We start from the raw sequence: 15,019 nt of genomic DNA, 5'->3' as shown, positions 1-15,019 counted from the left end.
ATATATATAGATATATATAGATATATATAGATATATATAGATATAGATATATAGATATATATAGATATAGATATATAGATATATATTTTAGCTGATGTAAAACTTTTGGCCATATCTGTAGAAAGATACCATGGTCTCCAAGTAAGATGAAATTTGTTTGGTGTAGCTCATGTTCAACTGTTTAATACAGTAATCCACCGGAGACCACTGCACTTTATTGGCACATCATGTATGTTAAAATTGTACTAGGTCTGACTGTATGCAAACCTATAATAACTAAATGAAAGTATTGTAGGGACACTTAAAAAGGCATATCTCAGAATAATGTTCCTTTGGTGTTTGTATTCCAATCCTACATTTCCTGTTTTTTTAGAATTTATTATTTTATTTATTTATTTATTTATTTATTTTAATGAACGTTTTGACTGATCAGGTGATCATACTAGAGCCTTTTCCTGCAGTTAAATCCAGTTCATACTATGCTGGATGGTCTTTTACCAGCAGTTAATAGTATTATTGGATAAATCAGTTTTGAAAATGAGTTTAGAAAGAGGAACTGTTACCAGAGAAACTATCACTGGCAGGCTGTCATTTAAGGCTTCTTTTAACAACTTTAAACTCTTCTTTTGATACTGCCAACTTCATCCCTGGCACCAGGGCATGCAAATAAGCTAATTAATAACCTTTGTGTTTGCAGATTGATTTCACTGGATGAAGAAAATCCCATGAAATCTGGAACCAATGAAGGTAAGAGGAAGAGCACCAAGTTTTGCCTTTATGTATTCTAACTAAAGAATTTCAGCAAAAAATATAGACCACTTTATGACTGTTTTAATATTGCTTTGCTTGTGTGTCATTTTATTTGTCCTTCTATGTGTGCTGTAGCCCAAAGTGCCGAAATCCAAAGCAAAGGCAGTGATAGTTCCTTATTCCCAAGCCTTGACAATGGTAAGTGACTGACAACCACAATATCTGTATGCATCAGAAATGCATGGCCTTTGAGGGTCGACTTTTAGGTTTTAGATTTGGCATAGAGAAATGCCAAATCAGCAATGCAGCAAAAGCCAGAATTTATAGCTGACATAATCTTGCTTGCTTTAAATAGAGCACTCGTTTATGTATATGTGTATTTAATTCCACAGAGGTGTTGAAGTTGTACAATAATAATAATAATAACTAGAACTGCCAGGCAGTTTTATGGCTTCCAAGCTCGGTACCAGTTGGAGATTTTGTCAAGCTGTAGCATTGCAGCACAAGTGTCAGCAACACATCAGTTTTATGGCGCAGTTTCAATTCAGAATACTGCATTAGTTCATTATCTCATGATGTTTTATAACATTAAACACCATAGTAACCATGACCCTATCTGCACACTGTAAGGAGTTATAAGCTAATTTTACATTCAACCTTAAGGAGAGGTCAATGGTCACGATCAAGGTAATTTTTGAATAGAGCATATATGGGTACCTGAATGTGTTGTATAGTAACCATAACCCTATGTACACTGGAAGGAGTTATACGCTAGTTTTTACATTTTAACTTGAGAGGTCAAAGGTTGCAGGCAAGGTCATTTTTAGATAGAGCACATATGGTTTCCTATATGTGCTCTATAGTAACCATTAACCTATCTGCACTTTGTAAGGAGTTTATAAGCTAGTTTTACATTTGACCGAAGATTTTGATTTGGTTTACGCACAAACATCATTTTTGAAAAAGTAAATTGTATTGACACAGGGATGATGCTTGTCAACTTTGGAGTTAATCAAATGAACCATTTTTCAACTGAAGCGGTTTTAAATTTAAGAAGAAATCTTGTTTTACAAAAGTTCAGAATTAGTTGGTTAAACGGTTTGCAAACAGGAGCAGTTTGTTTTGGCGAATTTGGTGGCAGCTATTTTGATGGTAAAATTTATCACAGCAACTTCTGGTTCGCAAACTTGAAGCGAGTTCGGTTGCTGATGACCTAAGAGAAGTTTCAGATCAATCGGTTCACTGGTTCCCAAGAAGATTTTGAAACGTTTTTCCAAAAAAATGCGTCGGGCCGCCATCTTGGTTGACACAGGAGCACAACTTTTTTTTTGCATCTGAATTGTAATCTACACAGGATGATACCTGCCGCGTTTCATGTTGATTGGTTACACCGCGTGCGAACAGGAGCAGTTCGAAGTTTTGGGAGGAAAAACGACAATAATAATAATTAAAAATAAATAAATAACAATCTTTACAATAACAATAGGCTTCCCAAGCCAGCTTGGAAGCGTAAATATTTCTATCATATGGAGTATATATTATGGAACAACTAAACAACCTTATTTGTGACTGCCACCTCCTGCGAATGAATTTTTTTCTTTTAGGAGTGGTTACATTTAAAGAGTAAGTATCTTCAAAATAATTTGTTTAGGTTTAAGACTGCAAAATGTTAACGGAACAGTGTTTGCAATCAATTAGAACAGGCTGAGATATTTAGTTTTACAGGTGGGATTATAGTGCAGATGCAAAGATAGCAGCAGTGAAGTGTGTTAAAAGCCCAGAGGAGCCTTGCTTATTGCTGGTCTAAATGAACAGGCGGGCAGAGTGGCGTGGGGGAGACGACAGCAAGCCAGGTAGACAAGGACCTGCCCCTGAGCCCCACATCACTTGAGGCAAAGCGAGCATCCAGCAGCGAGATCAAGCAGTTCAATGAGATGGGTGGAGACCAGAGAAGTATTTTATACTGTGCACTGGTGCTAGTTGATCAGACTGTCTGCTTTATGGGCACATACTGCTTCTGCTTTTTCTGTTGCTGAAATTCAGTGCTGTGGGATGGATTTGTTTTGTTTTTATTTTGACTGTCTGCTGGTGCCACTCTTATTAAACTAATTAAATCATTATAACCAATCAGAACTGCCATTTCAACTGCAGGGTGTTTGGGGTTCTTGAAATAACTTACCGTAACTTTAATGGTTGCATACTCTACCCAGTGCCATCAATTGAACAGTACAAAACGGAGTAAGGGTCAGTAGTGACTTGCACTCATGTGTAAAGTCATCTTTACAGTCTTTGTATGTGGAAACACAACTAATTACAACATTATGTAAGGGTACTTGCATATTTCTAAACCATCTCTTCAAAGTATTAAGTAACTATATACAGTATTACACACTAAGCATGTGCCTCAGAATAATCTCTGTAAAATGTTAGTGTTCATACACAGTTCTGTCTTTATCAGTTTAGTATGGATTTGGTCCCTGTCTCTAAAGTTGTATAAAGAATACTTATTTAACAGCATTCATGATTCAGGGTAGGGAGGGAGTATTTTTTTACACTGCGTGTATGTATAGAATGTGTTGTTAAGAGATGTTGTAGCTAATGATTCATTGGGATCTGTCAGGAAGCGGTTTTGGCAACTTGGTTATTAGGAACTGGAGAACCATTGATGGCCAAATGAGCTCCTCTAGTTCATAAACTATAGGCTTTAGGCTTTTAACAGCTCCCTGATGATACAGATGATACAGATGATAAAGGAGTTTTCATCTACCTACCCCAGTGTGTACAGGTTTCAGAAACTTAGCACCAGTCTGCTACAACTGGAAGCTTGCTTTGACTTCAAGGGTTTGACTTCAGCAATTTGACAATTTTTTAATGTAATTTTTTTATGGAACAAAACAGTAATTCATTTGTATAACTATTAAAAAATAAATAAATGAAAACCCATTTTTCTATACCAAAAATATAAAACGGTGTTAAGAGACACAACTTTAAGCTAATCAGCAGATAATTTGGCTGGGGCCTGGGGGTGGAGATTGTTAATTGCAAAGGTTAAAAATCTGTGCCTCCGCTGCTGTATAACATTGAAGCTACCACTCTGTGTATACTTCTTGACATCATGTTGATTTGTCTCGTCAGTCCCGAAGGACCATTTCGCTGACCTCCAAGAAGGAGAGGATTCCGACAGGAATGACATGTCCTTCCTGAAGGACCTGCTGAGCCCGGGACCACTGGGGTCTGACGAGTTCAGCCGGGAGTGGAATAATGCATTTGGAAGCTTTGAGCACAGTCCAGCCCCAGCATCCGGACCAGCCTCATCACCAGAGCAGCCTTCGAGCCCGACTGGATTCCTCCCCTCCCAGCTCCTCGATCGCAGCCTCAGCGCAACAGGTGATTCTCCATTGTCTGCTTAGATCGTGATTTGCCAGGTTTGTAAACTAACAGTTTATTCTATTATATAGCAGTCTGGCATCAATAATATATTTAAGGAATTCGCACATTTAAAAATCAAATCTACAATGATGTGAATCGGTGAGCACAATTGCCCCTTGCCTGCTGGGATGTGCATGTTTCTTAGTGTTCACAGTATTTTATTCTACAGCTTCCTTAAACACCTTTACTGATGCTAGGGGTTTACTGCTATTCCCTCCCTGTAGGTTGGACAACACCTCCCATGTTTCAAGCACAGCCCATGCAGACCCCTCGGGCCTCGTCCCAGCCGGCAATCCTGCCAGTGCCTCACCAGAACTTACCAAAGATGCCACAAAAGGGTAAGAGCTTATTGATGACTTTAAAGTTTGTGAGGTTGGATGATTATTGCTGTTTTGACCACAAGGTGGCAACAGGAACTGTTTTTAGTTGGATTTTTATTGAGGATGCACATGGCTGAGTTGTGGTATTAGATGTTATTAAGGTTCTCAATACTACCCCGTCTTAATGTATTTTGGATCATTTCAAAGCTTTAAAATAATGTGATGTTGACTTCATTGTACTAAAATGGTTTTGGTTAATAGCCTTGCTGGGTAGGCTGGTTTTGAAAGCCTGTTAAATGTTGGGACAGACACAGATTTTTCATGTTTTGAATATTCTCAAAAAATTCTAATGAATTTTGAACTGGCTGGAAAAAGGTATTCCTGGGGTACACATTGTTCCCCGAATTCTTCAGACTTTGAGCTTAAACTTAACTAGAATGTTTATACCTAGATATTGATTGTGCCCAATTTAAAAAAAAAAAAAAAAAACACAATCTAGTTCACGCAATGACAAATTCAGAAGTTGTCTAAACTCTGCTAAAACACGAAATGTGAGATTGATTCCAAAATTTGTGTTCCATTTAAAAAAAAAAAGAAAAGGTGTTTACTCTGTAATGTTGAATAATATGAATTTTCTAAGCTAAACTTCCAGTATAAACAAAAAAAAAGTGTTCAATTAACAAGAAAGCAAATGACCAACATAACCTGAATGACTTTAATGACTGTCGTCTCAGTTTAGTGCAAATGTTTAAAAGGATTGAAGTAAACTGGAGCGCGTACACGTGTTCAACTTGACACTGCTACTTTGGAGCACATTTGGGCCGTTAACCATGAATAATGATTTGCAGTCTACATGTATTAGCTTGGTGAAGTGGAGAGAGGTTTGTCATATATTCCATCAGACAAGACCACCTTTTTATTTTTCTATTGGCCCAGCTCCTTGTGCAAGCGAGCTTGACGTCTTTACAACAGCAACATCTGTTACCTTTTCCTTTAGAACAGGAGTGCAAAGGGTCAAATCAGTTCATAATTAAGCCTTCAGTTCATGTGTCTTAATAAGCGGTCTGTGTTTGCATAGGCCCATAAAATAGTACCCCCATTATTATTATTATTTATTTCTTAGCAGACGACCTTATCTAGGGGGACTTACAGTCGTAAATATTATTGCAGATTCTCTAAAATGTACCTTTTTGTTACATAATGGTAACATGTGCCAACTGAGGTGAGAAATGACCCTTCGGTTTGTTATCGCTGCAAACTATTCATGAGGCTAAACCTGTGAATGCTGGTTTCAACAAGGCCCCGCTCAACGGTTCTTGTGAACATTTTTGTGCCATGTTCACAAAAGCACCACGTTACTGGAGGAGTTGTTTATTCAGCGGTAACATTGCAGTTTGTGTTTGCTGTCGGCTGCTTGCATGGCTGCACAGTTTCAAACCCCCCCCCCCCCACTCCTTGTTCATTACATCTAAGTGAGCCTGCAGACATCACATGGCACTCTTTCGAAAAATAGCAGGATTGTTTTCATTAAAATTAGATGCATGTTTCTTTGTCGGCAATGTGTGTGTGTCTGTGTGTGTGTGTGTGTGTCCTAAGTTCAATAACCTCTTCCTTGGTTTAATGAACCAATACGCTGTAACCCGAATTTTAAGCAGAATACCAAGACAGTAAAAACACATTTTGCAATATATTTTATTGCAAACAGAAATGGGCAAGACTGCATTTCATATTTTAGAGCAAAACAAAAACTAACTTAATATCAGTCTCAGTAGAGCAATGAAATGTACAACAAAAATAGAATCCCACACAGCTAAATCATAATGCACACAAGCAAGTAACAGGTTTCTTTAGTGTGACAGGAACTGATACAGCCAAAATTAAGAACTATTCACTGGATTGTAATATTACAGCAATGTTACAGTTGGCAATAAAACTCACCTACGTTTCATTTTTCAAGATGCTCTGTCAGCGTTCTTCTCTCATTGATTTTTCAAGGCGTAACTGAGGGATGCGCTGGGAGACGTTGGTCATTCTCTGCAAGTTAGGCTTTTATTTTGATATATATATATATATATATATATATATATATATATATATATATATATATAGTAGCAGAAGGATATGATTTGGATGTATCTATTGTATTAAAGAAGTTCTCATTTGAGGTTAGTATATATTTTCCCATTTCTCTCCCTCTACTGCACACAGTGAACACGGTAACTGCCTTGATTTTGTATATTTGCCCTGTTTAAAAAAAAAAAAAAAAAAAAAAATAGCTTACTGCACTACAGCATGTATAGAAATCAGGCAGCTTGGGTGTCACAGTGATTTGTTAAAAATCATGCCTTTGCCTATTAACTGTCAGATACCTAGAAAAGGTACATTTGATACAGGAATAATTTTAAACACATTTAAACCAGTTCAGCAATTTGATCAATACCTATTCAGATGACTGCCCTCTAGACAGTCAGCGCTGGGAGAGGCTTCAGTGGGAGCCTTTGGTTTTTACTGAAGCTAGTTCTGTGCAAGCATCTTGTGCCCTGGCTCCACAGTGCAGCCAGCTGTCTCCTACTTTCACCATCCCTGAGCGAGGAGTGTTACCTTTCCTACTAAATGGCGGTGAAGATCAGCAGAAGACTGCATCTCTAGGATTAGGGGCAGACCCTGGAGGAATTGGTGAAAGCTGGGATGCGAAACTGCAATCTTTAGATGTGTGATCTCATCCCTTTGTGGTGAATTAGGGGTTTATTGGAATTGCAGAGGGAAAGAGCATTACACAGGATCCCCTGGAGGGGAATCCGGTCATAGATTTCACTTTTAAAAGGGCTCAGATTATGTTACTTTGTCTCTCAATCTTCATAATGGATTTGATGACCTTTAGAACTGTTGAAGAGTGAAACTCATTTGCAAAGGAAAGCTGGTATCCATCATATTTGCAGGAAATAATTCATTTTATAAAATGATTACATCACAGACAGCATTAGATAGATAGATATAGATAGATAGATAGATAGTGTCCTCCTATAGACCTTACATGTTTGTGAATTAACTTTTGTGCTGAAAGGTTTGCTATCAATAGTCATTTATCATGGGCTCAGACCAGAAATGAGAAACCCATGTGATGTGAATCATTGAGGAATGGTCACATATGCCTTTTTAGAACAGTTAAGGTACAGTAAGCCTTGCATTTAACTGAATTGGTGTCTTCTTGGTTTCCAATAGTAGACCTGCAACCTGTTGACATTGTTGTCCTGACCCCATAGGTTTAAAAGGAGTTTGTTGTGTATGGGGAGCCAAGTGTATTTGTAAAAGAGGCAGTGTGGGGGGGAAAAAAGAAAGAATGCACTTTACTGTGCCTGGCATAGCCTGCCTGGGAGTTGAATTCAGCCTAAAGATATTCTGCTATCAGTAGTGGTGGGGTATTCTCAGATTCCGCAGTAATAGGAATAGGAGGTGGCCCAGAGGTGGAGACAAGGTATTCCAGATCCTTCAACAGCAGCCACAAAGCTGGCTAAGGATCAGGGGCACGAATCAGTAGGTACTGGTTGTGGGGAGCCCAGGGTAGCAAGGTGATATTTCAGGCCTTGATTAGGAATCCAATATCAGACTAGTGGAAAGTTTTGGGGTGATGGGTCTTCTGGGGGCCCGTCCATGATGTACACAAGTTTAAACATTCACATTTTTAATTGTTGACTTATTGCGTGTAACGAATGAACGAGTGTTAAAAGACAGCCCTAAAGGCAGCAAGTCCAGACTTAAGTACTTTGAATCTGTGCATGTTCTGTCTGGGGAAAAAATTGGCTGGGTGTGACACTGTTCTGACTAACACACACAAATAACATCAGCATCAGAAGTTTTGTTTTGTAAAAGTTCATTGGTAAATGGTTTTGCCGTACTTGGGGTGAAATCTGTGTAGAATAACAAGTACACACTAGGGCTTCTAGAATTGTAAGTATTTGTAAAATGTGTGTAAACTGTACTGTTTACTTTTTGTGCTGAAATTTCCAAAAGTAAAATCAAGGGACTAGTGAAAAATGCAAACCAAAATTAAACTATACAGAAGTAGTGATTCCCATTTAATAAGCAATAAGAATGTACTCCCATAAACTGTTCCTAAAAATAACCAAGCAAATAAATACTTTACTCAATGGATGACATTTCAGAGTTTGGTTTAAATTAGTCAATGGTAAAACATTTAGAAGTAGTATTAAACTAAATGTTTAAATGTGATGCCACTAGTACACACTTTACTGTGCCAAAAGGGTTAAGACTTGACGCAAGCTTTGTCTCAGTAATTGTTGGTCAAATAGTCCTTTTGAGAATAAAACCAATTTGATTCCTTTTACAAGGAGAGAGTTCCTAACTCCTGATGGGGTCATTCCACTGTGTATAGGGATACCAATTTATATTTATAGTTTAGAAAAGATTAAGGTTCTTTGTATTTTATTTATTTATTTCTTAGCAGACGCCCTTATTTATGAAATGTAATAATAAAATACAATAGTAAGTTCAAATGCCAAAATCCAACATGGTATGGTGACATGGCTGGAAAATTTAAAGTTCATTGTTTTAGAATGGTAGCAACAAGTGGACTCGCTCTCTGCAACAGGAAACAAGTCCAACAGTCGAAATGATAAGGTTAAAAACATCTTTTATTAAATGACAAACGATGCAAACGTTTCAGTCTTTTAGACTATCATCAGTGTTTTAGAATGGCCAACTACATGTTGTGTGACATGATATGTCTTCCATTGTGAATCTGTCAAGACTTGCAAAGCTGTAATCGTTGTGTATTTTAACTGCTTGTGCTGACACATGCTGTAATACAAGTAAACAAGGCACATGCTATAGGATTACGCAAGGGATTTCATCTGTTGATGTCATGAAAACTTTTGGGTGAAGCTATTTTGTCTCTGCTGTAAGTTTCCATGGCTATGACAGTTTTTTTGCAATTTTCTTGTTCAATTTCTTTTAGGGCTCCAGCATGTTTAGGTAATTCGAAATTACTGCTTTCTGCTTATTTATTTATCTGATGCAAGACATTTTATACTTGTTTGAACTTGAAGGCTCGTTTTCAAGGAGGCCTTGTCCCTTCACAGGAGCGTGAAAGTGAAGCTGCCAAGGGGAATAGGGCCAGTAGAGCAGGATCAATATCCCAGCATCTCCACATGCACTGTGTGGAAGTTAAGCAGATTTGTTTTCAAGTCTCCTCTACTTATGTATTACTAATGAGATAACTGTCAGATCTTAATACCATGGCCATAAAACAAGTAACCTTGTTCTAACGCAGTCCTCTTTCCACCATATGTTTGATTGTATTTAGCAATGTTAGTAATAAATCATACATACAGGGAGTTCTTATGTTCTTAAACAATGCTATATATATATATATATATATATATATATATATATATATATATATATATATATATATATATATATATATATAATAAATAATTTTATTTGTGTGTGAAGTCCCAGTGGGACCAGAAAGTGTAATGCATTTAATGATACAAAAACAGACAGTTTGTTGTACTCTAGGGTTGGAGAAGCCTTTTCCTTTCAATGAACCCTCGGAAAGAACCTATAGAGGCCATGCATGTGTTAGGTTTGGTTACTCTGATGGCTGTGGATCTTACAGACAGAAAAGGAATCCCAAGCAGTGTTGGAGATGTTGGTTGTTGCAGTGTTGGTATACAGGTATCGGAGGTACTATATACATGGTCTTCATGTTTAGATCAACTGAATAGACTCTTGGGTCTCTGTCTTGGTAGGATTGAAGTGCATTCTCAACTCATGTGAATTCAGGACATGTATATTTGATCAAGACATTTCTAACCAGCTTTTTCACCCCCTTTTTACCACCCATAGCTTCAAAGAGCACCCCTCGAGACATGTCGGCCTGGTTTAACCTGTTTGCTGACCTGGACCCCCTTTCAAACCCGGATGCCATTGGCCGCACTGATGATGAGCTGTTGACTGCCTGAAGAAGATTGTGTCCCATAGTCAGGCGTGTGTGAGATTTGCTGTTTTAACACCATCAGCTCTGTGTACCACAGGGATCATTGCTTTCCAGAGGGGATTACACAAATAGACACCAATCTATTTCTTTTTTTTTTTTTAACACAATTGCAATCTATGGTAAGAACAGAAATGATCACCCCCCCCCCCTCCCCATAGATTGCTACATTTAAGACTGGGAGCTTTTTTAAAAACTAGTAAACTGGTGTAATCTAGTTGCCAAATGGATTGCTGTTATTTAAAAAAGAACCTTTTTTAAAAACAAATTAACAACCTTCAGTATCATTCTCTACCTGTACTATCTTCCTAGTGGTAGAAGATATAATGTATAAGTGTAATGTAGTTATAGGGAAACCATTTGCTAATCAAGATGTTCAACCTTTCATTTTGCAGTAAACCAGTGCAAATATCCGTCTCGCTTTCTTGAAGAGATTACGAGTCTTTTTTTTCTGTTTATAAAGAAAGTTAACATTTTTGATCCGCAAGTCTGCCACTGAGAGTGTTTGTTCTTCAGCAAGTCACTTTTGATAGATCCCACCCATCTCTAAACCTTGGAACAAGAAGTGCCCGACACAAGGGATAAATTTAACCCTCTATCTCTGGGGTTTCCTACTACTAGTAATCCAAAGAAACTCACATCCCTAAGAAGTGCTATGCTTGGTACACAGACGATGTGTTGTCTGTCTATCTGCAGAGTTATTGTATTGTTTTAGAGATGCTGCTTTTTTGTTTGTTTTGTTTTTTACGCCTTTTCAGTCCAGGCTTCATTCATTCTCAAATCTCTTCCAAAATGTCTTTTTCAGGAAACCTGCCTTGATGCAGATGACATTTGTTGACTCTGATTTTTGCCAGGAAAGTTTCCAGAATGCACAGTGGCTGGCTTAGTATATTACTAATTTAATGTTTAAACCTCTCTGTTTTGTAGATGTATTTTATAAATCTAATTCAAAATAAACACTTACCATGAATCAATCAATAAAATATTACATGCTAGGTCATAGCATAATGCATTAACTATAACTGGAACATGGTCTCAAAACACACATAGAAACACTGGACTGAAAAGGCATCCTGATATTTTTATGGATTATTTGCCTTTTTTTGGTCTGTGTCTTCAAACAGAGAAACTGTGATTAACTGAAATGAAGCAATGCACTAAACTAGAAATCAGAACTTGAAGGATAGAACAGCTGACATGGTAGATTAGAAATTGGTGTTAATGTTAAAACTGCCCTTAACTGAACACATTAAAAAAAAAAAAAACACACATCTCTCCTCCTAATTGCTTCCGTGGCTGGGAGAACAGTGGAAAAATAAGTTTTGGCTTTAGAAACGTTGTTTTGTTTTTATTATTGTCAAAATTTAAAAAGATTCATTATTGCTAGGGGAGTAGGTATTTTGTGAACAACGTTAACCGTTTCTCTGTTTATTACCAAAAATACATTAGACTTGGTAATAGATCTGCAGTTACAGGCTTCTGAGGACTCCTTTCTTATACGACCTGACTTGCCTGTACTTAATACAGCTAGTCAGTTATGCACAGCAGTTCTAAATATGTCAGGCATCTTTCCTGGCTGTATTACTGTTCAGACAGACAACCTAGAAGTTTGGTTACATTATATTATTGGTTAAAAAAAGAGGGATGATTCATTTTAAAGGATGTTGTGCTGTTACAATTTGGGGACAACAACTTGTGTTTGAAGTCTACATTGAAATGTTGTTTGTTGTTTTTTTTGTTATTTTGGTGCCTGAAGAAGAAATATTGAAGGTACAGCATCTGTTTATAAAACATGTTCTGTAAGCACTACCTAATCCATTGAACTGTTACAAAAGGGCATGTTTTCACTGTATAACCACTAACTGTTACCTATACTTGTGCTCTGATGTTTTAAGTAAGACTGGGATTATGTCCCCTAAAAAGTATGACCAAGTACTGCATGTTGCAGTCATTTTAAATTGGCACATTACCACTTTGTATGCTGCAGCCAGGATGAGAACACCATATTAGAGACTAGGATAATAAGTACTTTAAGATGTTTATTTTTGGGAGGATTTCAGTACTACTACAGTGTATATTTGCAGGGACTTAATATAAAATGAAGTTCTCTGCATGCACCTGATTTACAGCAGTATCTGCAGTGACACACCACAGGTTCACAAGAGGGCTGCATTTATCCTGAACCCATTTCAAATAAAACGTGTGCGCATGTAAAGACTGACCCCAGTAGTTACCCTGCAGTAATGATTTAGAACTTTTAGGATTTAGGTGAACACAGAATTCATTTGATGCAGTTATTTATTCAACACTGTCCTTCATAGTGGAACATGTTTTACAGAGAGCTGACCCTTCAAGTGTTTTGTTGTTTTACAATATTTTGTTGTGCAACTGCAATTTAAAGCTGCAGTATTACTTTTCTTTTGTGTGTTTGGAAAGAAACTTTTTTTTTTTTATGGTACTTGGTGTTTAGTTTGAATGAAAATTCTTGTGTTCAACATTTAGATTTTTTTTTTATGGGAAGAAAGGGGATGCTGCAGTTTTCAAACTGCTGTGTTTTTCTTTTAACACTGGAAAGAATGTAAACTGTATTCTAACACTTTTGTATTTATATACCTATTTAAATGAAAAAGTCCTTGTGTTTATTTAGATCTTCAACTTTGTAAAGAATTTATCTTGGAATCTATGTATACATACATAAATATATATCTATTAAAATGTAAGCCTTTCAGCAATTTGTCTCTAGCACACATTGATTTTGAAAATGATTTAATGTGATGTGACACGGTTTGATCTTGCTGTCTGTCTAATGTCCTTGCCTTGGAGTCTGACTTCAAGGATATTGTGAAATTATGTTTTCAGGTTTAATCTCGCTCTGAAGTGATCAGAGTACAGTGTTCCTTTGCCTGCAGTGTCTACTGAGATGTAGAGTCTCCTGCTGGAGAACACTGGAAGTAGCAGGTTCTTTTTTTTTTTTTTTAAGACTAATAAAACATAGAACAATGACACTTTTTTCAGTATTGGGCTGCAAGTTATCTTCATCTGCTATTTATTCAGTACATGAATACTGGATCCACTCTAGTTTTTTAGGAAATTGCTTTGATTGTAGTAGGTAGTCAAATACAGATTATTATGGGAAATAAAAACAAACAAATATTTTAATGGAGTATTTACTTTGCAAAATTGGCGATTGAGTTTACTAATGTAATTTTTTTTTACATTTTGTTTTACATCCATTTTAACCACAGTAATTATTTTCACAGTATAATCATTCACTGCATGTTGCAAGTCTTTTGTAAAAAGATAAGTGAATAATGCTTTGGAAGTTTAAATCTTTTGTGTGTGAGTGGTATAACATCAATGCATGCACACAGGGGTTACCTGGCTGCTTAATGTGTGAAGTAAAATCCCCACTAAAAAAACTGGGAGGAAAAATGTAGTGGGTCTTTGGTCTTCGATAGCTCGTGCAGCCAAAGCTGTTTCTGCATTTTCCTTGTCAAAATATTTTCAGAAGGCACTGAAGACATCAGAGAAATGTCAGACATAGGTCTGGTTTGGGAAGAGCGAGATCAGGAAATTGCAGTCAAAAACTGTAACTCTGCTGGCCAGACAGCCCTGGGAGGACTCGCTCTCAATCAACCACATGCTACACTTTCTATCATGTAGCTATTATTGAAGTGAAAAACACTGGATTTCTGTACATGTACCTGGGAGTGAAGTGACCTGAAGCAGGACGCTAGGGAGTCAATAATGACCAGTGCAGTTTTCACCACCAGAGATTACGTTTTGTATTCTAGGACGCTGTGGCATTTTCTCTGTATTTTATACCGACACCCGTCTGCAGACAGTAAATTGCATTTTGTGAAATCATTGTGCAGTACCTTATAGAGGTTCTTTGTAGGTGTGTTAAACAAACATCAGACACATTCAGTTTCTTAACCAGTCTACTTTACTTCTCATTAAATGTATGTACAATATCATGCATACAAAGGTATTTTTTCAAGTTGAAAAAGTGAAATGTTTAAAAAAAGTAATTCTCAGCTTATAACTGTAAGGACAACTGAAACAGACTTTCAAGGAATTGTCATTATTTATTATTTTGGCAAAAGCTCCTTGGTTCACGCCGACTGCTGTGCATTGAATGATATTATTGAGTTGAACTAGATTGGATAGTGGATGGTTTAGCTCTCTCCTCTTGGGGGAAAGCGTTAGAACTGAGTGAAAGGCACAAGTTTTGAATATTTGCATGTTGTACAGAGAAATATCGATTTGCAAGGTGACCTGTTCAAGCTCGCATGATTTGTTAATATACCGAGCATCAAAAAAAAACTATCGCTAATTATAACACATTTTATTTTTGAAAAAAAATAAGGTATAAATGATGGACATTGAAATGTTTTTGGTTTCTTTTTAATCACTCAATCATTCATCCTTGACCATGACTGAAGCATATGTAGTGTGGAGTAGTGGTTAGGGCTCTGGACTCTTGACCGGAGGGTCGTGG

The 15,019-nt window shown here is 37.0% G+C and overlaps 1 protein-coding gene across 11 annotated transcripts in view; it reads left to right on the top strand.

The window, feature by feature from the left end:
- LOC117426883 (islet cell autoantigen 1-like protein) overlaps positions 1–13,250 on the top strand; it is a 41,837-nt gene extending 28,587 nt beyond the window's left edge. For 8 of the 11 annotated variants that reach the window (XM_059033532.1, XM_034045043.3, XM_059033531.1 and 5 more), the window contains 5 exons: positions 698–747; positions 886–948; positions 3,886–4,137; positions 4,404–4,517; positions 10,371–13,250. In XM_059033532.1, the coding sequence (XP_058889515.1) occupies positions 698–747; positions 886–948; positions 3,886–4,137; positions 4,404–4,517; positions 10,371–10,486 (595 nt within the window). In that variant the 3' untranslated portion in view covers positions 10,487–13,250. Of the gene's footprint in view, positions 1–697; positions 748–885; positions 949–2,565; positions 3,747–3,885; positions 4,138–4,403; positions 4,518–10,370 lie in introns of those variants that run through there. The other 3 variants (XM_059033539.1, XM_034045045.3, XM_059033540.1) reach the window with 2 other exon arrangements.
- The last annotated feature ends 1,769 nt before the right edge of the window (positions 13,251–15,019 follow it).

This window comes from Acipenser ruthenus, chromosome 11, assembly GCF_902713425.1.
Source record: "Acipenser ruthenus chromosome 11, fAciRut3.2 maternal haplotype, whole genome shotgun sequence".
NCBI lineage: Eukaryota > Metazoa > Chordata > Actinopteri > Acipenseriformes > Acipenseridae > Acipenser > Acipenser ruthenus.
This window is presented reverse-complemented; position numbering and strand designations above follow the sequence as displayed.